At 43.3% G+C, this 26479-nt stretch overlaps 1 protein-coding gene across 5 annotated transcripts in view; it reads left to right on the top strand.

Moving 5' to 3' along the window:
• VAV3 (vav guanine nucleotide exchange factor 3) overlaps nt 1–26479 on the top strand; it is a 490967-nt gene that overhangs the window by 329083 nt on the left and 135405 nt on the right. For 4 of the 5 annotated variants that reach the window (XM_068240048.1, XM_068240044.1, XM_068240043.1 and 1 more), the window contains 2 exons: nt 8018–8086; nt 8844–8930. In XM_068240048.1, the coding sequence (XP_068096149.1) occupies nt 8018–8086; nt 8844–8930 (156 nt within the window). The remainder of the gene's footprint in view (nt 1–8017; nt 8087–8843; nt 8931–26479) is intronic. The other variant, XM_068240046.1, reaches the window with a different exon arrangement.

Below are 26479 nucleotides of genomic sequence, written 5' to 3'. Positions count from 1 at the left end.
AACATGTGTACCTTTAACAAGTGCGAGGGCCTAATCTCTCCTACTCTGCACTCACATCATGTCTCTGCCAGTGCCCACTTCCTCTTGAAGCCACGCCCCCGTAAGTGAAACTCACTGTTGGCAGTTTCTGCAAAGCTTCATCTGACATCAACATGCCATGTGACAGATGCTGAGAAACAAGTGCAGAAGGACTTAGTTATCTGGAGCCATAAATCTGCATCTGTCACATGGCAGTGATAACATATAGGGGCTAGTGAAGGCAGTCCATTTGAGCTGGGAAGAGCTGTGTTAGCATAACATTGAAACAGAGCATACAAAATTATAGAGTGTTGATGTCAGATGAAGCCTTAAAGACTATCAGAAACTGCCGAGCATTTTTTGCTCATGAGGGCGTGGCTTCAGGAGGAAGTGGGTACAAGCAGAGACAGGGTTAGTGCAGATTACATTAGGCACTCACACTTGTACTGTCAGATTTCTACTACCTACTATAAGTAACAGCAGCATAGGAGAAAAGTAATTTATGGCTCATTTTACTCTGGAAGAAACATAACTTATTTGTATATGTTTACATGTATTTAAAATTTTAATTTTTTTCACGATAGTGGTCCTTTAAAGTGTTCTGTTCATCCTCCTCAGCACCCCTCATCCAGCACTGGCACCCTTGAAAATCTGCCAGCAAGGCTTGTTGGCAGTGTGAGCAGGCACAGTTATCTGGCTCCACTGTACTGCGCAGGGGCGAGCCGTCTAGAGCAGGCCTAGCTACATCCGCCAGAGCACAAGGGGAGCCGCAACTGCGCCTGCGCACAGCGGCAGCTCGATTGAGTTTATTGCCTCTTTTTCTGGGGTCCCAGAGGTGGAAGGAGTCTGCTAGGGAGGATGGGTGAAGCCTCTTTAGGATTCTGAGGCTTTCCCCTCCTGAGGTGAGCACCGCCTAGTGGAGGTTTTTCTCCTCACAGGTTTAATTTAAAGTGTGATGAAATTCCAAATGACAGTTTTGACCTAAAACACTAAACACAGTAAAAAATAAATATGAAACACTAAGCCTGAGCCCCACCGGCAATTGCAAAACACTCCCATAAACACTAACTCTTTTTATAACGGTTTTGCCTCTTAAAAGCAGATGAACTTTTGGAGCATTTTCAGGGAGCATTTTGGACCCTGCTTTCCCTTATGAAATTTCTCCAAAAATGCTGCATGCAGAGAGTTTGCAATTTTGGTAAATCACAATTGCTCCTGTGGGAGCAGGGCCATTCACTTTTAGCAGCAATGTGCTTTTGTAATCGCCGGCTATTCCTAGAAAGCACGAATTGCTGCTGAAAGCGCTTCAGTGGGTCCCAGGCCTAAGGCTGGTCTGATGTCATTTGAAGGCATATTTTCACTTACGCTTCACAAAAGCTAATTGCCAGCAATGACGGCTGCAGGACATCAGACTGACTTGTAATTAGGCATTGACGCCAGATGCAGCAGACACTTTCTTGCATTGCTTACATAGGTTAGAACACTTCAACATAATCTAATCATTTTAGACAGCAATGGCAATCTTATCTATTAGCAGCTAAAGCTGGCCATACACATATACATTTTCACCCCATGTTCCAAAGCAATCGATTCCTTTCTGAAAGATTCTGGCAGGGAATCTATTGAAAATCAATCAAACAGCAGAATTGCACTGTTCAATGGGGGCCATCGGTCTATTGCCCCTAATCCCCCATTAGACCTAGGAAAAAAAAAAGGCTTTTGAATCATTTTGGGGAAAAATTGTTCACTATTCGAATGAACATTTAAAGGAATCGATTCACATGCGATTCAATCAGAGTGATCGGATGGGAATCAAATGGAAAAATCTATGTGTGTATGGGAACCATAGGTGAACTGAAAAGTATTAACCCTTCCAGTAACTTGGAAACCATTTATATGTTTTTAGCTATTACTTTTACTTTGTGTTTAATGTTTTAGACCATAGATTTAATTTGAGTTTCCTCCCACTTTAATTGGTCCAATAAGTGTCCTTTTTCTGAATTTTATAAATCCTTATCATTAGAGTATAGGCATTTTGGTTCCATCAGTTTTTCTTTGAATGTCTTTCCGAGTAACTTTCCTTGTGATTTCCATACTTTACATTCATGTTGGATGGTTTTAAAGTTGAGAGATCAGGAAATGGAGGCCGTGAGATTAAATATTGTGTTTCCACCGTACAGCCAGTACAGAGTGGGCATCCTTCAGGTAAGCACTTAATTAGGGCAGGAAGATATAGTGCACATTGCCTTTGATGGCTGTTTGGAGCCTGATTAGAAGCAGAGCAGGGATATCAGTCTTGCTGTGTCTCTGACCTGCTGCTGATGCCGGAAAAATGTCACTTTGACAAACAGGTGCTGCTTTAGCCCATGGAATAAACTGCACTCGGAGGAGACCTTTTTATTTATTTCTCCTTTTTGCATTCTCAAATTATTCCAATTTCAGTATTTGCAGAGAAGCCTTGGAGGCAGGGAATGTATTAATGTATGCAACAAAGAACCTTCTTCCATATGACCGTGACTTACAGTTCTATTTATTGTGCTGTATAAAGCAGGTTATAGTCTTAGGTATTGAACAGGGCAGACTTTCCGAAAATCCTGACTTTATGGGTAAAGTGCCCTTAAACTACCTTGTGTTTTTCCATCTGGTGTTTCATTATAATATTCCGTAATGATCAAACTATCTTCAATAACCCTTCTTATTACCTGATGTAACTGCTCCCTGAAACCAAGTAAACCTATCCGTAATATCTGAAAGCATCTATAAAGCTTCATTTTTCAGAGACCTCATATTCCCTTCACTGTGCTGCTTAATCTGGCAAAATACTTCAAAGGGAATATTCTTCTCTCACTCTGGGGCCTGAGGAATTAGCATGTGGTTTACTTTATGTATAATGTTGCTAAGCGCATTTCAGTGCAGGAAAAGGGCAGGGGACAAGGACTTATCAGGTCTGCAAATACACCAGTGTTTATATATGTTTTGTCCTGCTCACGGGGCATGGCTAGAATGAAAAATGTACAGCTGAATGCTGGAAAGAAAACCTAAAATAGTGCACCATTCCCATGTTACATGAAATTATACTTGTAAAGAGGCGTTAAAGAGAACCTGAACTGAAAATTAAAAGTCAAAATAAACTAAACACGTCATACTTACCTCCTGTGTAGACTACCCATCAATCTCTTTCTCCTCTCCTGCATCCTGTTTGTCCACTTTAATCAATGGAATTCTCAGTCCTCCATTTTGAAAATGGCCATTACACTATAACAGCTTCCTGGTCAGCACGCTGTTAAACTGTAATATCGCCCACTTGAGCCATAGGGAAACATGGACATTACCTTGCACATTCAGTTGTAACTGACAGCAGCTGATGTATAACTGACAGCAACGGTATATTTCAGTTCTGACAAAATATTGTCAGAACTGGAAGGGATCATTGTCAGAATAAAATGGTGAGCTTCTGAGAGGAACTGACAGTGAGGTAAGTATGTAATATTCATTTTCAGGTATATCATGTGTTTATTTTAAATAATTTTACTCAGTTCAGGTTGTATCATGTTAAAGCACACCTGAAGTGAGAGGAATATGGAGGCTGCCATATTTATTTCCTTTTACACAATACCAGTTGCCTGGCTGTAGTGCGAAGTGAGTTCTGTTACCTGTTTTGCACTGAAATCCAGAATGCCAGTCTTTACCACTTAGGGACTGCTACTGGTATATTGATCTCTATAAGAAGTATTTGGAGGAGCTGATCCTCATACTACTTTGGATATTTTGGTTCCAGTGCTACCTGAGTGCTCTTCAAGTGCCCCTGTACACTATGAATTTATACTCTTAATCCTTTTTGGCCCGCAATGCTGCAGGATCCCAGGCTCTCAATGACTACAGGACTTGACCTCAAAGTAATCACATTCTATCTGCCTGGAGGAATGGTCAGAGAATGTCACCTCCTACATTCGATTCTGCGAGGAGACATGCATCCCAGCGAGAACCGTCAAGGTCTTCCCGAACAACAAGCCCTGGTTCAACGGAAGGCTACGCAGGCTTCGGAGGAAAAAAGAAGAAGCTCAAAAATCTGGAACACCGGAGAGCTTCAGGGAGGCCAGAAACACCTTGAAAAGAGAGTTGAAGGTGGCAAAGAGAGACCACTCCGACAAGCTGAGTCGCAACCTCCAGTCCAACAATTTCCGGGAGGTCTGGAAAGGCCTAAGGGCAGGCACCAACTTCAAGCCCCCCTCTCAACACATACTTCCTAGCACTGCACTAGCTGAGGATCTCAACAAATTCTATTGCAGGTTCGAGGCACAACCCACTCACCTTGCGGATCAAACGACCACACCCTCACCCAAGCATCCACCCCCCTCCCCTCCTCTACATGCTAGTCATACTCCCCCAACACAGGTAACAGTCCAGGAGACCGATGTGCTACAGCACCTCCGGAAGCTAAACACCAGGAAGGCCTCAGGCCCAGACTGCATATCCCCATCCTGTCTATAAACATGTGCGGGCCAGTTAGCCCCGGTCCTCACTTCCATCTTTAACAGATCCCTGGAGCTGGGCAAAGTTCCCTCCTGTTTCAAAAAAGCTGACATCATCCCGGTCCCCAAGAAGCCAGGAGTCACGGACCTAAACAACTTTAGACCCGTCGCCCTAACCCCGATTATCATGAAGACCTTCGAGAGACTAGTTCTCTCCTACCTGAAGCTCCACACTGCCACCCTATTGGATCCTATTCAATTTGCGTACAGGGCAAATCGGTCTGTGGAAGACACCATTAATATCTGCCTTGCACATATCACTGAACACCTGGATAAACCGAAGACCTACGCAAGGATCCTCCTCCTGGACTTCAGTTCCGCGTTCAACACCATCTGCCCAAATATTCTGCACGACGACCTGGAACGGCTTGGTGTTGACCCAACCCTTTGCACCTGGATCAAAGGACTTCCTTACGAACAGGACACAGCTAGTGAGACTCGGAGACTGCTCCTCCAGTGTGAGAACCACAAACACAGGCGCTCCGCAAGGGTGTGTGCTGTCACCGATGCTCTTCTCCCTGTATACAAACAGCTGCACCTCCTCTGCGGACACCGTCAGGTCATCAAGTTTGCGGACGATACCACCATCGTAGGACTCATGGGTGATAAATCGGACCTGGTATACCACAGCAAGATCGAGCGGATTCTCAGGTGGTGCTCAGACAACAAACTTGTACTAAACACAGCAAAAACGGTGGAACTGATAGTGGACTTCAGAAGGAACGCCCCACCACCCAGCCCGGTCTTCATAGATGGTACCGAAGTCACCAGGGTACATAGCGCACGGTTCCTAGGCACTACCATCACGGAGAACTTGAGATGGGACGAAAATACCTCTACAACCCAAAAGAAGGCCCAGCAGAGACTGTTCTTCCTGAGGCAACTGAGGAAGTTTGGAATGCCCAGGGAGCTACTGACCAGTTTTTATACGGCGACCATTGAATCTGTCCTTTGCTCCTCCATCATTGTCTGGTACTCGGGGGGAAATGCAAAGGACAGGCTCAAACTCCAGAGAGTCATCAATGTGGCTGCGAAGATCATTGGGTCGCCCCTGCCACCCTTGGACCTTCTCCATGCATCCAGAATGAGGTCCAGGGCAAATAGAATCACACTCGACCCCTCCCACCCTGGCAATCACTTCTTCAGTCCCCTACGATCGGGACGCCGCTACAGGTCCATCTACACCAAAACCACCAGGCGTAGGAACACTTTCTTCCCTCAAGCGATCACTCTCCTTAACTCAGACCCTCTCCCAAATGTCATCTCCTAAGCCCCTTCAGCACCTAGGGGCACTAGTGCACGAACTAGTATTCTTTGGTCATCTTTGCATAATACTGTATACACCATTGCATTATATGGTGACAACCCCTAGATGTGTCATTGCTCTGGTGCAATGTTTCTTTATAAATTGTACTATGTGTAGGGTTACTTGCACTGTCGTCACTTGCCAATATGTTGTAATGTTTCCTTATAAATTGTACTATGTGTAGAGCTACTTGCACTGTTGTCACTTGCCAATATGCTGTAATGTTTCTTTATAAATTGTACTATGTGTAGTGTTATTCGCACTGTTTGTCATTGCCAATATGCCTTGTGTCCACAAATAATTCTGGGTGCGGCGCCTGTCGCACTTGGCGAATAAAGTGATTCTTATTCTGATCTAGTTTGAGCATGACGGTAGGAAGGATGGAAAGTAACAAATGTCAAGGCCTCAATGTTTTGCAAGAATGATGGTAACACAGATGCATTGGTAGTTTGTTTTCTACAAATTGTAATGCATTGCCACCATTCTTTGTGAATAATGTTGTGAGCTCTGCATTAATTCTTTGTCTACAAATCAAACATTTACTATTATTGACTAGCTACTTTGTAATTTTTCACAAGAGCAACTGTAAAGTCTGCAGTTACTCATGATCAGTCATGAAATTGCTTATGATCGATGTCTGCTTGCAAAGTAGGAGGCATCATGTTTAAAGTCAGTTTAAAGTACTGTAGTGTTTAGTGTATTTCATGAAACAAGGAGGGGTATAGTACAGGGCATGAACAGTGTTTATTTTACCCCACACATCTTTCTTCTTACTTCTTACACCTGTGTGCTGCCAGTTCCTCTATCACTACCTGTGAAAGGAGACTGGGTCTTTCTAGTCACTTGAATTGCTGCAGTCTCCATTGAAAGCTCTTTGTTGCATTAAAGAGAATCTGTATTGTTAAAATCGCAAAAAAGTAAACATACCAGTGCGTTAGGGGACATCTCCTATTACCCTCTGTCACAATTTCGCCGCTCCCCGCCGCATTAAAAGTAGTCAAAAACAGTTTTAAAAAGTTTGTTTATAAACAAACAAAATGGCCACCAAAACAGGAAGTAGATTAATGTACAATATGTCCACACATAGAAAATACATCCATACACAAGCAGGCTGTATACAGCTTTCCTTTTGAATCTCAAAAGATCATTTGTGTGTTTACCTTCTGTCCCCTTCTTCTCTCATGCACTGAACATTACAGGCTTCCTGCAGACAGCTCTGCCTGTGCCTGTGTTTGTAATTCCTCTTTCACAGCCTAACAGAGGAGGGTTTTTATCCAGCTCTCTTCTATCACTGATAAGATAGCAGATAAGATAAGATACATTGATTTATTACATAGACCTTGATAGTACAAAGTGCTGCAGTAAGCCAGAACAGATTAGAATAGGTTTAGGAACTTGTAGCATGGTAGAAAAAACGTTGTAATTTTTGTTACAGAGTCACTTTAAAGTCTTGTAGACAAAATACTCACAGAAGACTACTGAAAAGTTCTCCACTGTGTGGTGCATCTGTCAACATTAAGCAGAATAATGGATCCAGTCCGCCATGGACTTATCATTTGGCACTGACAGCTTGTGGCAGTAGCTTCTGTTCCAGAGCTGTTTTGCAGGGTTGTACAATACAAATGATGGCAAAGTCAGTTTCCCTCCCATAACATAAAAATACTTCTTTCCATTCACATTTTTCCTAAATGAATTACTACTACATGACCTAGCCTTAACACCCCCTCCCCCAACTCAATATAGAATGTAATCTTCATTCCGACCAAATCTGCCTTGATCTAGTAGTGCCTCCCTAGCACGCAACCTTAGCCTTTTAAGTCCTAAATACTCACTGAATAAGTACAGCACTGAAATGTGCTGAACCGAAGTATTGGAGAGGCAAATTAATAGAACAGAGATTCTATTGACTGGTGTGTAATTTCTGTGCCATCTTCTGCAATCCATTCAAATGACTGAATCCGCTATGGTGTTTCGTTAAATATCAAGGATAATGTACATGAAAATAATACTGTTAAACCTATACCAATCAATTGTTACATTATACAATTATGTACATTGTGCCTGAAGAGGATATATTGCTTGTACTGTTACTTTTTTGTGCAGTTTCATTGCATTATGACCCATGTTACTTGTTTTGAATCCATGTCATCCTATCTTTCAGGAGCTGGTTAAACACACTACTGATGATGCAGAAAAAATCAATTTGCGTTTGTCACTTGATGCTATGAAGGTATCTATTTTAGCTTTCCTTCATTTCTGAAAAGGTGTATTGTTTTTTTGATAGGAATAGCCATTTAAGACATTACCAGTTCACCCTTCACAAATTTGGGTGATAGAAACTGAGTGGGATTTAAAAAAACAAACCTGTAGTCAGAAATTCAAGTAGTATTCCAGACACCAATTTTGAAGTGATAATGTGTTTATACGTAACTGTGGTTAAAATGTTTAATGGGGCTCCGGTAATAATGTTAACGATGTGTGTGTGGTTGTGTGTGTTTTGTGTTTGTGTGTGTGGTGTGTGTCTGTGTGTGTGTGTGTGTGTGTGTGGTGTGTGTGTGTGTGTGTGTGTGGTGTGTGTGTGTGGTGTGTGTGTGTGTGTGGTGTGTGTGGTGTGTGGTGTGTGTGTGTGTGTGGTGTGTGTGTGTGTGGTGTGTGTGTGTGTGTGTGTGTGTGTGTGTGTGTATGTGGTTGTGTGTGTTGTGTGAGTGTTTGTGTGTGTTATGTGGTTGTGTGCGCGTGTGTACATGGGGTCACGTTTAAGCAAACCTGAAGCGAAAATAAACGTATGAGATAATTAATTGTGTGTGATGTACAGCTAAGAAATATAACATATGTAGCAAAGAAAAGAGTCTCATAATGTTGTCCAGTACAGGAAGAGTTATATATATGCAAAAGAGCTTATGGTATAAACGTGTTTGCAAAAGTACAACCTGTGAGGGAACACATGCTGTAAAGTTATATTCTGCTAATTTATAATTTCTTTGAAGGATTTAGCTCAATATGTTAATGAGGTCAAACGGGACACAGAGACTGTGCGGGAAATTGAGCAATATCAACATTCCATTGAGAACCTGGTGAGTGTTTTCTGTATTGATGGTGAGAGTAAGTCTGTCTATGTATAGCTGTGTCCACTACAATCTGACTACAAGTCCGGTAGCTTGTGCCATGCTATGGAAAGGGGAGGGGTAGAGCAGCACGAGATTCCCGCCACAGGGAGGAAATAGAACTTGCTAAAAAGGAAAACAGACTCTAACAAAGCCAATTGCTATTTCTTCTACTGAGGAGAACAGGTGACATTTATGTACACATCACATTGTAACCTGTTTCAATTATAATTAAGCATTTCAGACAACAGAAGCCTGTTGTCTATATGATGATTTACAGTAATGTCAGTTGGCGCAGTATGTGGCACCCTGATGACAGAGTGTTCCCTGATGATGGCGCAAGGCCGAAACCGGTAGGAACTGGAGACTGGGCAACTTATATTAGATAGTTTTTTGGATTTTAAATGTGTACTGGGTTCCACTATATCTTTTAACTACTAAGGGTCCCTGTCAAAAGGACCCTGGAAGTAAGTTATTGTATATGTGATGTAGATTCAGCTTCTAATAAATGTTTATATGATTCTTGGATGGAGAAGTGACCTTTTTCGATTTATTTCTGGTGATGGTCACTGTGGAAATATGCTTTTGAGCACTGTGGGGTTACTGCAGACGCCGATCTGAGTACCAAGCGCTGTGGATTTGTATGCATTTTTTCTTGGAACCGATTGTGGATGTGGTTTATCCTGAGCAGCTGGTGGAACATACACATGAGATATAGTTTGGATCAGCGCCTGTATATACTGCAAAATACGTGGCAGTATGTGGCATGTATGTTTAAGCAGTTTCCAACCACAGCATTGTGTTTCTATGCCCCTGTGGACTTCACCTCAGCACCAGGGGCATAGATAAATGTATCGGCTATTTTCATTGACATTACAGGTCCTGCAAACCCCCTGAAACCCCCTGCTACCCCTTCCCCCGCTGACTCACCGATCAGTGTGGCAGTAGGGAATAATGATCTGACATGAATGAGATGCCGTCGTCATTCACAGCTTTTCACTACTTTCTGTGTGCTGTTTAGTACACAGGATAGTATGGGGCATCTAGTGGCCAAAAAGAAAAATACACCTAAAAATGTTAATGAATAAAAGAATATCCAATTTTAACCTCTTATTTCCTCCTCCTTTCTATATAACTATTGTTATTCTTAATGTTAAAAAAAAAAGTAGCAGCATAACAAAAAATCATAAATAGTTACCTCGGGAACCTAGTTTTTTTTAAATAGGTATATCATTAGGGTATATCACTACTATGGTATATCATTAGGGTATATCACTAGAGATGTTAGCGAACCGTTCGCTAGCGAATCTCTATGTGCAAATACTACTTCCGGGTCGCTATGACCCGGAGTAATATGGCTGCGCTGGGCCGGCGGTGTGCTTCTTTGATTGTGCGCCTGTTGCCGGACACTCTCTGCGCATGAGCGTGACGTCACTCATGACGCAGCGCAGCCGTACTACTCCGGGTCATAGCGACCCGAAAGTAGTACAGGGTGAGAGGTTCACTAGCGAACGGTTCTCGAACCGTTCGCTGACATCTCTATATATCACTACTACTTTTGCAAATTATTGATTGTAATGAATAATCTAGTATAAAGAAGTGCAAATGGAAAAAATACACCTTTATTTCTAAGTAAAATATTGTCACGATGTATTGTAGTAGAGAAACAATTTAAACAGTGTAATAACTGGGACAAATGGGCAAATACAATGGGCCTGATTCACAAAGCGGTGCAAACACTTTGCACGCCTGTGAAAAGCCCTTTATCACGCCTAAACTTAGTTTAGGCGTGATCTGAAGGAATTTGCGCGAACTCCCGCGCGCAAAGCGCGCAGCGCACCGTGCTTCGCGCGAAGTGCCCATTAAGCCCTATGGGACTTTGCGCGCGTGCGTACGCGTTCAAAACTTTGCGTGCAGGAGCTTCGCGCGAGTTAGAGCACAAAGCGGTGATAACTTTGCTAGTGCAAAGGTTATCACGCCTAAAGTCTTTTAGGCATGATAACTGAGTTATCACCGCTTTGTGAATCAGGCCCAATGTGTCAGTTTTATCTATCCCAGCACATTTTATTTTAAAACTATAATGGTTTAAAACTGAGACTTTTTTTTTCATTTTTCCCTTTACTCCCTTTAAAATGCAGCTAAAATAAAATAATTCTTAGCAAAAAGTGCCAACCAAAGAAAGTCTAATTTGTAGCGAAAAAAAACGATGTATAGATCATTTCAGTGTCATAAGTGGGGATAAAGTTATTGGCGAATGGGAGGAGAGTGAAATGTGAAAATTGCTCTGGCTTTTAAGGGAAAATAACCTATGGTGTGGAAGTGATTAAGATCTTTTACAAGCAGGAATACAATTAGATAAATAGAGATGTGATCACTCCTAACTGGTATATTGCATTTTCAAAAACACATCTGTTTCTAAAATTAATTATAGGAAGATTAGACTGGATTTCAGTCACTTTTTAATTTACCATTACAATAAGTAAAATTTAATATGTTTAGATATTTCTCTTTAAAAAAATGAATAAATGTTTAATGAGGTATAGCAGTATTCATTGGAATCATCCTGGTTTTCATAAGAGCAATGAGAATCAGGATGATTCCCATCGGTCCACCATGTGAACAAATGGGGAGCCCTGGTGGAAGCTGAGTGATGGCGCGCCAAGCGTCGGTGCCAGGAAAGCCTTGCATGCAGCAGCGAGCCTCGGTTAAGTGCCTGCTGGCTCTAGCGGTAGACACTGGATGCATGTGTATCTTCCGGGGGAGTGAGGCAGTAGTGCCGTGGTGCTCAAGGACAGTTCCATTGCTCAAATTCCTTGTACCCCATCACTCGGCATTGCAAAGGACACTGGGGCATCGCTAAGGCAATAAGCTACAGTTATGCTATTTATGCTCGGACATCACTCAGGTAAAGCCAGCAATAGTATTTGCTTGTAAATGTAAGGTGATAAAAAGCTTGCATGTTTTCAGTTTCTTATCGCCTTGAATTTTATATAGCTCATAGGCCCTTATTCACTTTACTTTTTCTCCTTTCCAGCACTCTACAATTGAAAAAGTACCAAAAAGTATGTGAAAAAGTACTATCAAACTTATTATAAGTATTCTCTTGCTTGCTGGTGGCTTAAAAGGCATTTTATCGTAAGGCAGGGAACACACTTAGCAGAAACGCTAGCGTTGCGTAAAACACAGCATTTATGAGTAAAATGTTAGTCAGTGGGCTGCATAAAAACCGCATGTTCTATATGTAAACCGCAAACGCATTACAGCGCACTCAAACAGAAGAAAATTTCATGTGCGGAAAAAAAATGCAAAACACAAACGCACAAAAGACGCACTGAAAACCCACTAAAAACACAAAAACCGCACATGACAGAAAACGTGACCTTATACGTGACCTTATACGTACTGACAAGTGTGCACCCAGCCTGAGGTATAAAAATATCACCTAGGAGACACGATGAATTGAATAAATCCCTATATAGAACCTTAATAAATTTACTGTTATTTCTAAGTTTTCGCCAAGGCTATATTTCCACACCTTATCAATAAATATCTTATAAGCCAACAGCAGGCAAGAACTACTACATTTGATAGTACTTTTTCACCTACCTTTTAAATCAATTGCAGAATGTTAAAAGTTATTTTAAATAGAAGATAAAAGTTATCTTCAAGCAGAAAGCTTAGGAGAAAAAGTGAATTGAATAAGGGCCATATAGTATGTATTACAGCCACTAGGCTAAATTCATATTGGGAGTAATATAGCACTACAGATATACATTTTGAGGAGACTAATTAATATTGATATGTACCTTTAAAAAGTTAAATAGATACCAAGACATTAATAGGTACAGGTAATTAGAAATGGCCCGTATGGTTCGAACACAAGCTTATTCGCGCGAACATCGCTGGTTCGCATTTGCGTCGAAGCGCAAACTTTATGGCGAGTTCGACCCGCCCCTATACTACATCATTAGGCTCAACCTTGACCCTCTACATCACAGTCAGCAGACACATGGTAGCCAATCAGGCTACACTCCCTCCTGGAGCCCCCCCCCCCCCCTTCCCCCTTATATAAGGCAGCTGCGTCTACCATTATCCTCACTCGGTGCGGCTGCAGTAATTAGAGAAGGGAGAGTTTGCTGCAGAGACATAGGGAAAGCTTAGTTAGGCTAAAGTTAGGCTTGTTAGCTTGCTCCTTGCTGATACTTATTGCTAAAAAGCACCCCACGACAGCTCTTTTGAGAGCTAATGTTGTTCTTGTGATCTGTTTTTTTTGTGTTTGTGTGGCCCACTGACACTTGCATATACAGCCCTGTCAGTCAGTCACAGCTGGCCCTTGCTAATTACTATACTATACTGTGCAAGGCCCAGCACATTCCATGACTACCTTTTCGCTGCATGTGTGTGAGAGCTGTACATTTGTAATACCAGTCCGACCGTGCAGCTGCACATTGTATTGATACCAGTCACTGCATACCTATTAAGTGCACCTGCGTGACAGCACGCAGTGTTATATTATATAGCAGTCACTGCATACCTGTTCACGGTACCTGTGTGTGTGACAGCTGCACATTTGTAATACTAGTCACTGCATACCTGTTCACTGCACCTGTGTGACTGCACATTGTATCAGTTAAGTCAGTGCATAGCTTTCACTTCATCCCCCCCAATATGGGCAAAACAGGCAGAGGCAGGCCATCCGGCAGGTCTGTTCAAGGTCATGCTGTCGTGATCTCGTGCAGCCCTGGACCAAAGTACAGTGTTCAGAAGGCACGTGCCATCAACCCCCAAGATTGTCAGGACGTAGTTGACTATTTAACACAGAACACCTCATCTTCCTCAGCTTCCACACACAACCGTGACATATCTTCCTCCTACTGCTCTGATTCTGGCACCCCACTTAAAGCGGACCCAAACCAAACATTTTTTTAATTCAAAATATTTAGTTGCACCACTCTGACACATACAAATATAAATACTGTAAACACTCCTTCAAGCCTATGAGCATTTCAGTGCATGCTTTTCACCCTCCTCTTTGCATAACTAGGGTTATACAGGTGGCAGCCATTAGCAATTCCACCTTTGCTGGACACCATCTACTCCACCAGTTTGCCGGATATTTTCCCGGCAATATGAAAGGAAGGGAGGGGTTTCTCCAATAAATGTAAAATATTTTATTTTTGTCATCATGCAGCTGAAAAAGGCTGCTATTTATTATTATAATTTAGAAAATAGATTTTATTTCTGAAATCTTGTATTTTTAATTTGGGTCCACTTTAACACTCAGTCGGCCGCCACCACCAAAGTGCCATCATCCCAGGGCTCATCGGTGTGGACATTTTTTTGTGTGTCTGCCTCAGATGAAAGAAATGCCTTCTGTACTGTCTGCCACCAAAGATTGAGCCGTGGAAAGACCAAGACCCACGTAGGGACAACTTCCTTACAAAGGCACATGATGACAGAGCACAAACTGCAATGGGATGACCACCTGAGGAAAAGCAGCACACAAAAGCAAAGCCGCACACCGCAGTGGAAGATACCATCACGCAATTATTTCTCAAAAACAGTGATACCCAAACTGTACCTTGATGTTGAAAGGCAAGTGGTGTAATCTCTGGCAGACAGCATTGGGTCTAGGGTCCATCTGACCAAGTGGTCTATAAAGCACGGTCAGGCCTGCCCGAAGACTAAGTCAGTCCCCACACACAGCATCTCTGCCTGCACGCCGTGTGACTGCCTACCCCAAGAATAAGTCGGTCCCCAGTCTCCACACAGCATCTCTGCCTGCAGGCCGCTTGACTGCCTTCTCAGCCACCACCAACAGGGTCCAGGACTCCAGACGGATTCCTGAATTTTTAAGGCTGCTGCTAGCAGAATCAGAATCAGAATCATATTTATTTCGCCAAGTACAACGGGGGTTGTACCCGGAATTATTTTTGGCTCATACAGGGTCGGAGATGGTACAACACGTGCATGCAATTCAACACATATAATTAGGTACAGTGGTACAAGTAAGCAAATACCTAAATACACATATAGCCCATACTGTAGTGAAGGACGCGTGGGGAAAAACTGGAGTGCTGTGTGAGGGGAGCAGCCTGCCAACTACTGACGGCGCTCGCTCACTCCACAACAGCTCCAGATGCCCCGCAGTGTGTCCTGGAAAGGAGTGGATAGAGAAAGAGAGAAAGGATAGCAAGAGAAGAACCAAGGCAAGGAGAGAGAGACAGAGGCAGGGACCTTATGGGGCTGCAGATTAAAAAAGAACACCCCTGAGTCCGACAATTAGTCCAATTGGTGTGGAGGCCGAGACAGCGGCAGTGAAGGATCCCTCGATGGGGAAATGGGCCAAAAATCCGTATGGATGGTGGTTGCAGGCAGAGTGGACCCCGTGCTCCCGGCAGCTGAAACCCACAGAGCCAGGACTGTAGAAGAGAGAACCAAGCTCTCCAGGGCCCAAGGGGATCCAGGGCTGCCATGTGGACAAAAAGGATCCTCAGGCCTTGGTGGATGAGGCCTGCCATGGCTTCTTCTTTTTGGTTGATCTAAGATGGCGCCGGACCCGGACGCCACGGCCACAGGGCTCCGGCCTTTTCTGCTTTTTTAGGCAATATCTCTGCCTACACTCACCTCTGAGCTCCGCTCTTGCTGAGGTGGGAGGCGAGAGACATGGGCACGGCTGATCCTGCTCTGAACCGGCCACGGATCGCAGCCTGCGGGTCGGCGTGAGGACGGGGACCACGTGCAGGCATGGGAGAGGCGGCATGGAACGTCCCGGATCGGCCGCCGCCACCTCCGGATCATCAGCGCTGACTCTCCAGGCGACGCAGCGTGTCACCCAGAACGGCTCCCAGCATCATCCAGGACAGCGGCGGATCGGCCGCCACCACCTCCGGATCACCCGCGCTGACTCCACCAGGCACCGCAGCGTGTCACCCGAAACTGCTCCCAGCATCGTCCAGGACAGCGGCGGATCGGCCGCCACCACCTCCGGATCACCTGCGCTAACTCCACCAGGCACCGCAGCGTGTAACCCAGAACAGCTCCCAGCATCATCCAGGACGGCTCCATTAGGTGGTTACCAGCGTCCACAGCCGTCCCCTGAAGCCGCTGCCATGGAGACCAGGAAGCCGCCGCTATGGAGACCAGGACGCAAGGGGGGATCGTTACCTTGCCGCGGTGAAGGGGCTTGCGTATCGCAATGAAGCAATGACCGCCGGCTATATGAAAGTGTTGGGGGGCACACCCAAGATAATAAGGTCGTTGCTTCATTGTGGACAGACCAAATTCGATCAGCTGGACAGTCACTGTTGTTCTATCATTGAGCTACCACAGCCTGGCGACCATATGGGCTTGAAAACCGCCATGGCCTGCACTCTCGCCATGGTGCGCACCAGTCCAGCACGGTCGTCACTACACAAACAGCTGTTTACGGAGCGTTACACAGTGAGTTTGGTGTGTCAGTGTGAAGCAGTACACTAATTACACTACCTGATTGATGTATACACATGCAAGATGTTTTAAAGCACGTTATGCCTCCAATTTAGCATTGCAATGTGATTTCTGCCCTTAACCACTTAAGGACCACATTCTTTTCGCCTATTAAGGACCAGAGCCTTTTTTCCATTCAGACCACTGCAGCTTTAACGGTTTATTGCTCGGTCATACAACCTACTATCTAAATGAATTTTACCTCCTTTTCTTGTCACTAATACAGCTTTCTTTTGGCGCTATTTGATTGCTGCTGCAATTTTTAGTTTTTATTATATTCATCAAAAAAGACATGCATTTTGTAAAAAAAAATATTTTTTTAACTTTCTGTGATAAAATTTGTCAAATAAAGTAAAATTTCTGTATACATTTTTGTCCAAATTTATTGTGCTACATGTCTTTGATAAAAAAAAAAACCATTCAGTGTATATTTATTGGTTTTGGTAAAAGTTAAAAAATTTACAAAAGTGAATTTTCCCATTTTGAAGCATCTTTGACTTTTCTGAGCACCTATGACAGGCGCTCAGAAAAGTTTCATGAGGTGCTAAAATTCCAGGATAGTATAAATACCCCTCAAATGACCCCATTTTGGAAAGAAGACATCCCAAAGTATTCACTGAGAGGCATGGTGAGTTCATAGAAGATTTTATTTTTTGTCACAAGTTAGCGGAAAATGACACTTTGAGACAAAAAAAAAGGTTTCCATTTCTGCTAACTTGTGACAAAAAAATGAAATCTACCACAGACACACCATGCCCCTCTCTGAATACCTTGAAGTGTCTACTTTCCAAAATGGGTTCATTTGTGGGGTGTGTTTACTGTCCTGGCATTTTGGGGGTGCTAAATTGTAAGCACCCCTGTAAAGCCTAAAGGTGCTCATTGGACGTTGGGCCCTTTAGCGTAGTTAGGCTGCAAAAAGTGCCACACATGTGGTATTGCCGTACTCAGGAGAAGTAGTATAATGTGTTTTGGGGTGTATTTTTACACATACCCATGCTGGGTGGGATAAATATCTCTGTAAATGACAATGTTTTGATTTTTTTTACACACAATTGTCCATTTACAGAGAGATTTCTCCCACCCAGCATGGGTATGTGTAAAAATACACCCCAAAACACATTATACTACTTCTCCTGAGTACAGCGATACCACATGTGTGGCACTTTTTTGCACCCTAACTGCGCTAAGGGGCCCAAAGTACAATGAGTACCTTTAGGATTTCACACTTCATTTTGAGACATTTGGTTGCAAGACTACTCCTCACGGTTTAGGGCCCCTAAGATGCCAGAGCAGTTTAGGAACCCCACAAGTGACAATATTTTAGAAAGACAACACCACAAGGTATTCTGTTAGGAGTATGGTGAGTTCATAGAAGATTTTTTTTTTTGTCACAAGTTAGCGGATATTAACACTTTGTGAAAAAAAAACAATAAAAATCAATTTCCGCTAACTTTTGACAAAAAATAAAATCTTCTATGAACTCGTCATACACCTAACGGAATACCTTGGGGTGTCTTTTTTCTAAAATGGAGTCACTTGTGGGGTTCCTATACTGCCCTGGCATTTTAGGGACCCAAAACCGTGAGTAGTCTGGAAACCAAATGCCTCAAAATGACTGTTCAGGGGTATAAGCATCTGAAAATTTTGATGACAGGTGGTCTATGAGGGGGCGAATTTTGTGGAACCGGTCATAAGCAGGGTGGCCTCTTAGATGACAGCTTGTATTGGCACTGAAGTGCAGAAAGCGCAGGATGTTTTCAAATGGGCATGTGATGTATTGGGTGCGTAGACCAATAAGACCGCAAACATTATTTTTGACTAGACCCATGTTAAGGAGAAGGTCCCAAAAAATGTTACGTTCAAAAACTTGGAGTGGTTTCCACCGAAAAGGCTGGGCATTGTAGCTTCTTGGATTGGCGGTTGCGTATTGTGTGGCATAACGGTTGGTCTCAGCCACAATTAAATCGTAGAGACCAGCAGTGGTCAGAAAAAAAAAAATCTGTCACTGCGGTGGGGCGGGTGAGGGTTTGGCTGGGTGATCAGAAGCCCGCAGGGGGCAGATTAGGGCCTGATCTGATGGATAGGAGTGCTAGGGGGGTGACAGGAGGTGATTGATAGGTGTCTCAGGGGGGTAATTAGAGGGGAAAATAGATGTAATCAATGCACTGGGGAGGTGATCGGAAGGGGGTCTGAGGGGAATCTGAGGGTTTGGCCGAGTGATCAGGAGCCCACACGGGGCAAATTAGGGCATGATCTGATGGGTAGGTGTGCTAGAGGGTGACAGGAGGTGATTGATGGGTGTCTCAAGGTGTGATTAGAGGGGGGAATAGATCCATGCAATGCACTGGCGAGGTGATCAGGGCTGGGGTCCGAGGGCATTCTGAGGGTGTGGGTGGGTGATTGGGTGCCCAAGGGGCAGATTAGGGTCTGATCTGATGGGTAGCAGTGACAGGTGGTGACAGGGGGTGATTGATGGGTGATCAGTGGGTGATTAGATGGCAGATCAGATGTAAACAATGCACTTTGGAGGTGATCTGAGGGTGGGTCTGCGGGCGATCTGATGGTGTGGGTGGGTGATCAGACGCCTGTAAGAGGCAGGTTGACGGGTGATTGACAGGTGATTACAGTCGAGGATAGATGTATACAGTACACGGAGGGGGGGGGGTCTGGGGAGGATCTGAGAGTGTGGGGGGGGGAGTGATCAGGAGCCCCCAGGGGGCAGTTTAGGACATAATCAAAAAAATAGCGTTGACAGATAGTGACAGGGAGTGATTGATGGGTGATTAGGGGGGTGATTGGGTGCAAACAGGGGTCTGGGGGGTGGGCAGAGGGGGGTCTGAGGGGTGCTATGGGCGATCAGTGGGCAGGGGGGGCAGGATCAGTGTGTTTGGGTGCAGACATGGAGGTCTGCAGCCTGCCCTGGTGGTCCCTCGATCACTGGGACCACCAGGGCAGGAGGCAGCCTGTATAATACGCTTTGTATACATTACAAAGCGTATTATACGCTGTACATGCGGCGATCTAGTAGTTAATAAGAGTAAGAGCGCCAGGTGGGCGGAGCCAGTCACAAGCGGCAGATTGCGTCACACGTGACACGATCGCCGCATAACCACGCCCGCTGCCGCTGCCGATGGGCGAATTGTGGTCGTTTGGGCCCAGCACTTACCGCCGCCCATCGGCTGTGTGCGGTCGGCAAGTGGTTAAAACGCTGCTGTGCGTCAAATCCAGATTTTTCCTCTAGACTTTTGGCGTGTATCCCACTCCGCCTTGTAAAACTGCAGGTGTTAGACCCCTTGAAACATCTTTTCCATCACTTTTGTGGCCAGCATAAATGTTTCTAGTTTTCAAAGTTCGCCTCCCCATTGAAGTCTATTACGGTTCGCGAAGTTCGCGCGCGTTCGAGGTTCGCGAACGTAATATTGGAGGTTTGAGCCATCACTACAGGTAATCCCCTTTCTCCAGCCAACTTCCCAGCTAATGGTACCAGCAGTTGTCATGATTGTATTATTAGTTGTGATTATTGATTGGTTGTATATATACTTTAGTATATACAGTATGTATGTATTGTGGTGTTATGGCTACTTTTGGCTACTCTCATACAGTTTGCAGATTTCAGTACTCGCTCAAGTGGATATATTTGATGGACCAATCAGTTGTTGTCATGGAATATGTTGATTTGCCAAGCCTGGTTCTCTATTGTTAGTGAGAGGGATATGGAGGCTGCCATATTTATTTTCTTTGAAACAATACCATTTGCCTGGCAGTCCTGCTAATCATTCTGGCATTAGTATTTCCTGAATCACGCACCTAAAACAAGCATGTGGCTAATATAGTCAGATTTTTGTCAAAAAACGCCTGATCTGCATGCTTTGTTCAGTGTCAAAGCAGGTAAAAAGTGTACCAAGGGCCAAAGGCACCCTGTCAAAAACGGTTTAGACATAGGCAGTGTTAAAAGCTGCAATGAGTGGCTATAAACAGTAATTTGGGCACTTGAAGGCACCCAAGGTTAATATCCACTATTTACACTTTATATCCACTATTTACAGTTCATAGCCGCTAAACGTGGCTTTTGACACTGCTGCCTATGGCCGCAAAAATATTGGGGGTTGGAATAAGGCACCAGGTGCGGGTAAGGTTAGGCACCATGGGATGGGGGTGGGGGGGTTAAGGTTATGCACCACAATGGGTGGGTTTAAGGTTAGGCACCACCTAGTAAAAAATATAAACCGTTTTTTAACAGATCAGACTTTGTTCATAAATTGCTACAAATACTGAAAATAAAGTAGTCATTTTTTTCCAACTTTAGTTAAGCTGCGGGTGAGGGGATTTGTGTACGCTAATATAATTTATTGATTTCAGAGAAATTCAGATAATAATTAGTGTATTTTCATATTTCACAATTACTGTGTGGACAGTCCTTCTCCCTTGTCACCTGTCCATCTTGCTTTTCAGGTGGACTCTTTGCATCCACTGTACACTACTGTATAGTGTTAAGAGTACTGGGATACTTACCTTTAAACACACATGAACTTTATTGACATCTTCTTCTTAATCCATAGACGTTACTATGAAGTTGGTGCAGCTTTTGCTACTATTACAGCTTCAAATCTTCTGAGAAGGCTTTCCACGAGGTTTGCTGTGTTTATGGGCATTTTTAACCATTTTTACACAGCGGTGTTTGTTAGATGAGCCACTGATGTTAGATGAGAAGGCCTGGCTTAGCCTCACAGTCTCCATTCTTATTCATAACAAAGGTAATCTGTTGGGCAAAGCTCAGGCCTCTCTGCAGGCCAGTCAAGTTCCTGTATCCATGTCTTCTTCATAGGATCATGATTTGTGACACATTGTTACCACAAAGTTGTGAGCATGACATTTTCAAAAGATTTTGGTATCTGTTAGCATTCACTGCTCCTTTCACTGAAACTAAGGGGCCCAGCCCATCCTCTGAAAAACAACCCCACACCATTAACCCTTTCATCAAACTTTACACTTGGCACAATGCAGTCAGGCAAGTTTTAGACACTTCCCTCAGATTGGCAGACAAAAAAAGCATAATTTGTCGCTCCAGAAACACATCTCCACTGTTCCAGAGCCCAGTGATGGTGTGAGACACCTCTGCATCTAACGCTGTGCATTGCACTTGCTGTTGTAAGGCAGCTGCTCTGCCATGGAAACCCTTCCATGGAACGCTTTACATGATTTGCAAATAATTGTGTTCTGCTTTTATTTACATTTCACACACACTTCTTTTGGGTGTGTTGTGCATCTGCAGCTCGGATTTAACAGAAACGCGGTTCTTTTCTTGAAGTGTAGTATCTTTGTTTTCCACTGGGAGGCAGAATGAGATTGTTTAATCTTTTAAATCTGTGGCTATCAGGTTAGCTTCATAGGGGAAAAAATTATCTCAGTTCTTATCACTTCTGATAAGTGTTAAAATTAAAAACATGTTCTAGGATATATTTTTAATAGGATTAGAAAACAACATTTCTTGACACTTTAATCCCCTTTAAAGGACTTTTACTTACATTTTTCCGTTTTGTAGAATAGTAGTGGAATAGTTGTATTTTGGTGGGAGCATCGTTTATGCTACAAAAAATAAAAAAGGACCAAAGCAAACCAGTAAATTATAAGGGAAAGCGCAATATCACACATACTGCATGATTACAGCTGGAGGATAGTGGTGTTATTGCTGTACTGTTATATTTGAAGGATAATGATATCATTGATTTGATATTTACAGAACAGTGATACTGCATTAGTAAAATTGAATATATATTTGTAAAGCAGTGAAATAAAATGTTTAGCAATCAAATCCAGGGAATAGATATATGAAGTGTTTTCATTGGTCACTCACTGTAATAAAGGATTACATAACATGGGACATTATTATTTAGTTTTTATATAGCGTTGACATCTTCTGCAGCGCTTTACCCAGTGTATGTCGTTACTGATTGCCCTTCACAGGGGCTCACAGTCTACTCCCTAACATAGTCATATGTCCATCGTAGTTTAGGGACAATTTTAGGGGGTAGCCAAGTAACTTACCGGTATCTGTATGTTTTTGGAACGTGGGAGGGAACCAGAGTTTTTGGAGGAAACCCACACAGACATGGGGAAAACATGCTGTAGACTAACTGTAGACTAACACTACTCACAAGTTGAATAAAGAGATGGAGTTGTATTAGCGGTAATGACTCATAAAGGGAGGTGAAATAGGGGAATGATCTAACAGGTCATGCAGTGTTGCCTTTCAGACTCTGCTTATAAAATACTGAAAGTCAGGTTTCACAGGTGATAGTTCTCGTTGCTGGGGTGAAAATCTGTGCTCAAACAGGCATGTAAGAGTGTGATGGAAGACAAAGCTCTCAGCTGGATGGACGGGGTCAGCAAGCCTCAGGGCAAAGATACCTCTAATTCATCATGTTCTGCATTTGATCATATGGTAGAAGTGGACTAGACAGTATCCAGCTCTATGCTGCTCATTTTATCATTTACTACCCAAAAAGGACATTTAGACTAGGTTTGGACGGGCACTAGAAGGGAAAGGGAATTGAATATCATTCAAAAGCCTGCATGGTTTTCTTGGCATTCTGCACAAGGACTGTTGAGCTTTACTGTCATTCAGTGTTTATCATCTACCAGACACCCCACAGCAGCCCTTCAATGTGGACCTGAACTCAGAACTTCCTCATTGCTCTAAAAGATAAGCAACCTATGTTTTCCTTCTGTCCTGTGCAAGAGTCCACTTTAATTCCTTCATACTGCTTTGTTGTTTTTTGTTTTTATCTCTGAATGATAAAAAATGCTCTCTGCACATCTGTAGAATAATGGTGTCAGTGCTTTTGAGGCTGTTGGCGGTCACTGTCATGCACTTCAGTTATAACAGCTAAGCTCAAACATTGTCCACAAAATGGTGTAGCTGATGTGTTCCAAACACAGACGCCTATCTGATCCTTGCCTTTCACACTAATGATTCAAATCATCGCAGGAGCTTAAACAACATTCCTTGACCTTTACAATGTATAAAGGGCCATTTTAACCATCTGTCTGAACATAGCTTTTTATTGGATTTTCAATTACATAACCTTCTCACTTTAAACATATAGCAAAAGAAAACGCTTTCCTTTCCCATAATGCAATTCAGTCAGTCTGTTTTGTCTCTCCATTAAAGAACTGTAAAGAAAAATCACCCCAAAATGTAGGCAAACGGCCTGCTCCAAATGCCAGTCCCAAGGACACCATTATTAACATAGTAATTGCAGTTCCCTGTAAACAGTGGTGCGATCTTTATTTGGTCCAGTCTCAAATGTAGTGCATGCTGCAGTTTGCCTACGTTTGTGTTAAAGTGTAACTGTCGGGCATAAAATCAAAAATCAATTCTTTATTTTTATCTGGTAAACAAGTAATAAGGATGCTAACCAGGCAATCCAAAAGTTAAAATCTCTATTACTTTTCTTGTTTATAAATTATCATTCCCCAGTTTACCGGATTCTTATTTGGTACGTTGCCTCACAAAGGAAGTTGCAGGGCATGCTGGGTTGTCTTTTTTTGCTTCTGTTCTTTGGTTAAGTCTGAGGGGAAATAACGAAGCAAAAAAGACAACCCAGCATGCCCTGCAACTTCCTTTATGCGGCAACGTACCAAATAAGAGTCAGGTAAACTGGGGAATGATCATTTATAAACAAGAAAAGTAACAGAGATTTAAAATTTTGGATTGCCTGTTTAGCATCTGTATTACTTGTTTACTAGATACAAATAAAGAATTGATTTTTGATTTTATGCCCGACAGTTACACTTTAAATGAATGGGAATTCATGCAAATTGCATGGCAAACACAGTGCTAGGCGATTTGCTGTGCGATCTCCCCAGGGGCAGCTGCTATGGGGCCCTGGAGCAGAGGGGGCCTGGGTGGGTCTGGTGTATATACGATTAACTTTCTTGGGTTTCTCCACCCTCTTAGTGCCCATGGAGAATATGCAGTGTGGATTGCATGAGAATGTAAATTGCCAATTAACTCATGTCCATAGGGTAGGGGCGGGTGGCATAGCTAAAGAGTGCCTACATTAGAGGGCCTCATAAAAGTTTTGCTATGGGGCCCCTATAATCTCTAGCTACGCCACTGGATCTCCCATTTGAAAAAAACTTCTCACTACTTTTTCTTTCCACATCGTGAAACGCATTTGAGCCCACGGCTCACACCCAAAAAATCATTGCAAAACATGCACTAAAGATACATGAAAATTGCGATGGCAGCACACTGAGAATTTCAGTGTGGAATCGCCCTAAGCAAGCTTGCCATCATTTTGTGTGTCCACACTTGTATAGTTTGCCATTGTCTCTTGTAATACACTCACTAATAATGAGAGGCTTTTCTACTGGCTCCAGCTGGTGTCTTATATCCTGTATTTTCTTTGCATTTTTATAAAATTTGATGGCTTGAATTAAGGATGTATAACTTTTCTTAAAGAGAACCCGAGGTGTGTTTGAAGAATGTGATCTGCATACATAGGCTGCCTATACAGCCCAGCCTCTGTTGGTATCCCAAACCCCCCTAAGGTCGCCCTGCACTCTGCAATCCCTCATAAATCACAGCCGTGCTGTCGACACACAGGTGTCACAGCGGGCTGTGTTTTTCTCTATAGTGTCAGTCTGCTGCTCTCTCCGCCTCTTGCAGAACTCTGGTCCCCATCTGCCTCCCTTTCCTCCCCGCTGATTAGAGGGAAGGGACGGGGGCAGGGACCGGAGCTCTGCAGGAGGCGGGGAGCAGCCGAGACTGACACTACAGATGTAAGCGCAGCCAGGCTGTGATTTATGTCTGATTGCAGAGTGCAGGGGGACATTAGGGGGGTTTGGAATACCAACAGAGGCTGGGCTGTATAGGCAGATCCAGCCTCTGTATGCAGATCACATTCTTCAAACACACCTCGGGTTCTCTTTAAGCGATTGCTCTGTGTGTAGGGGAATTTCAACTCCCTTTTGATTAACATTTTTATTGTTTCTCACACCCCCTATTTTAGTCCCCACAGTAATACCTTTTTAGGCCTCCAGGGTTCTTTTGATTTTTTTATACCACAGAGAACATACAGGCACATTGTTTTTCAATGTGGGAATCTTTATTTCCAGTGCATTTGGTACAGCAAATATAGTATAGGGTAGAGATGTCCCTTGCTGCCTATAGAGGGGAGCTATTCTTTGCTGCATATAGAGTAGAGCTGTTCTTTGCTGCACATAGAGTGGAGTTGTTGTTTGCTGCATATAGAGTAGAGCTGTTCTTTGCTGCATATAGAGTAGAGCTGTTCTTTGCTGCACATAGAGTGAAGTTGTTGTTTGCTGCATATAGAGTAGAGCTGTTCTTTGCTGCATATAGAGTAGAGCTGTTCTTTGCTGCACATAGAGTGGAGTTGTTGTTTGCTGCATATAGAGTAGAGCTGTTATTTGCTGCATATAGTGTAGAGCTGTTCTTTGCTGCACATTGAGTAGAGCTGTTATTTGCTGCATATAGAGTAGAGCTGTTATTTGCTGCATATAGAGTAGAGCTGTTATTTGCTGCATATAGAGTAGAGCTGTTCTTTGCTGCATATTGAGTAGAGCTGTTATTTGCTGCATATAGAGTAAAGCTGTTATTTGCTGCATATAGAGTAGAGCTGTTCTCTGCTGCATATTGGGTAGAGCTGTTATTTGCTGCATATAGAGTAGAGCTGTTATTTGCTGCATATAGAGTAGAGCTGTTATTTGCTGCATATAGAGTAGAGCTGTTCTTTGCTGCATATTGAGTAGAGCTGTTCTTTGCTGCACATAGAGTGGAGTTGTTGTTTGCTGCATATAGAGTAAAGCTGTTATTTACTGCATATAGAGTAGAGCTGTTCTTTGCTGCAAATAGAGTAGATCAGGTCTTTGCTGCATATAGAGTAAAGCTGTTTCTTGCTGCATGTAGAGAAGAGCTATTTTTTTCTGCATATAGAGTAGAGCTTTTCTTTGCTACATATAGTGGAGCAGAGGTCATTGCCCCAATAAAACAATGTGAGAAGCTC

Source organism: Hyperolius riggenbachi, chromosome 6 (assembly GCF_040937935.1).
Source record: "Hyperolius riggenbachi isolate aHypRig1 chromosome 6, aHypRig1.pri, whole genome shotgun sequence".
Taxonomy (NCBI): domain Eukaryota; kingdom Metazoa; phylum Chordata; class Amphibia; order Anura; family Hyperoliidae; genus Hyperolius; species Hyperolius riggenbachi.
This window is presented reverse-complemented; position numbering and strand designations above follow the sequence as displayed.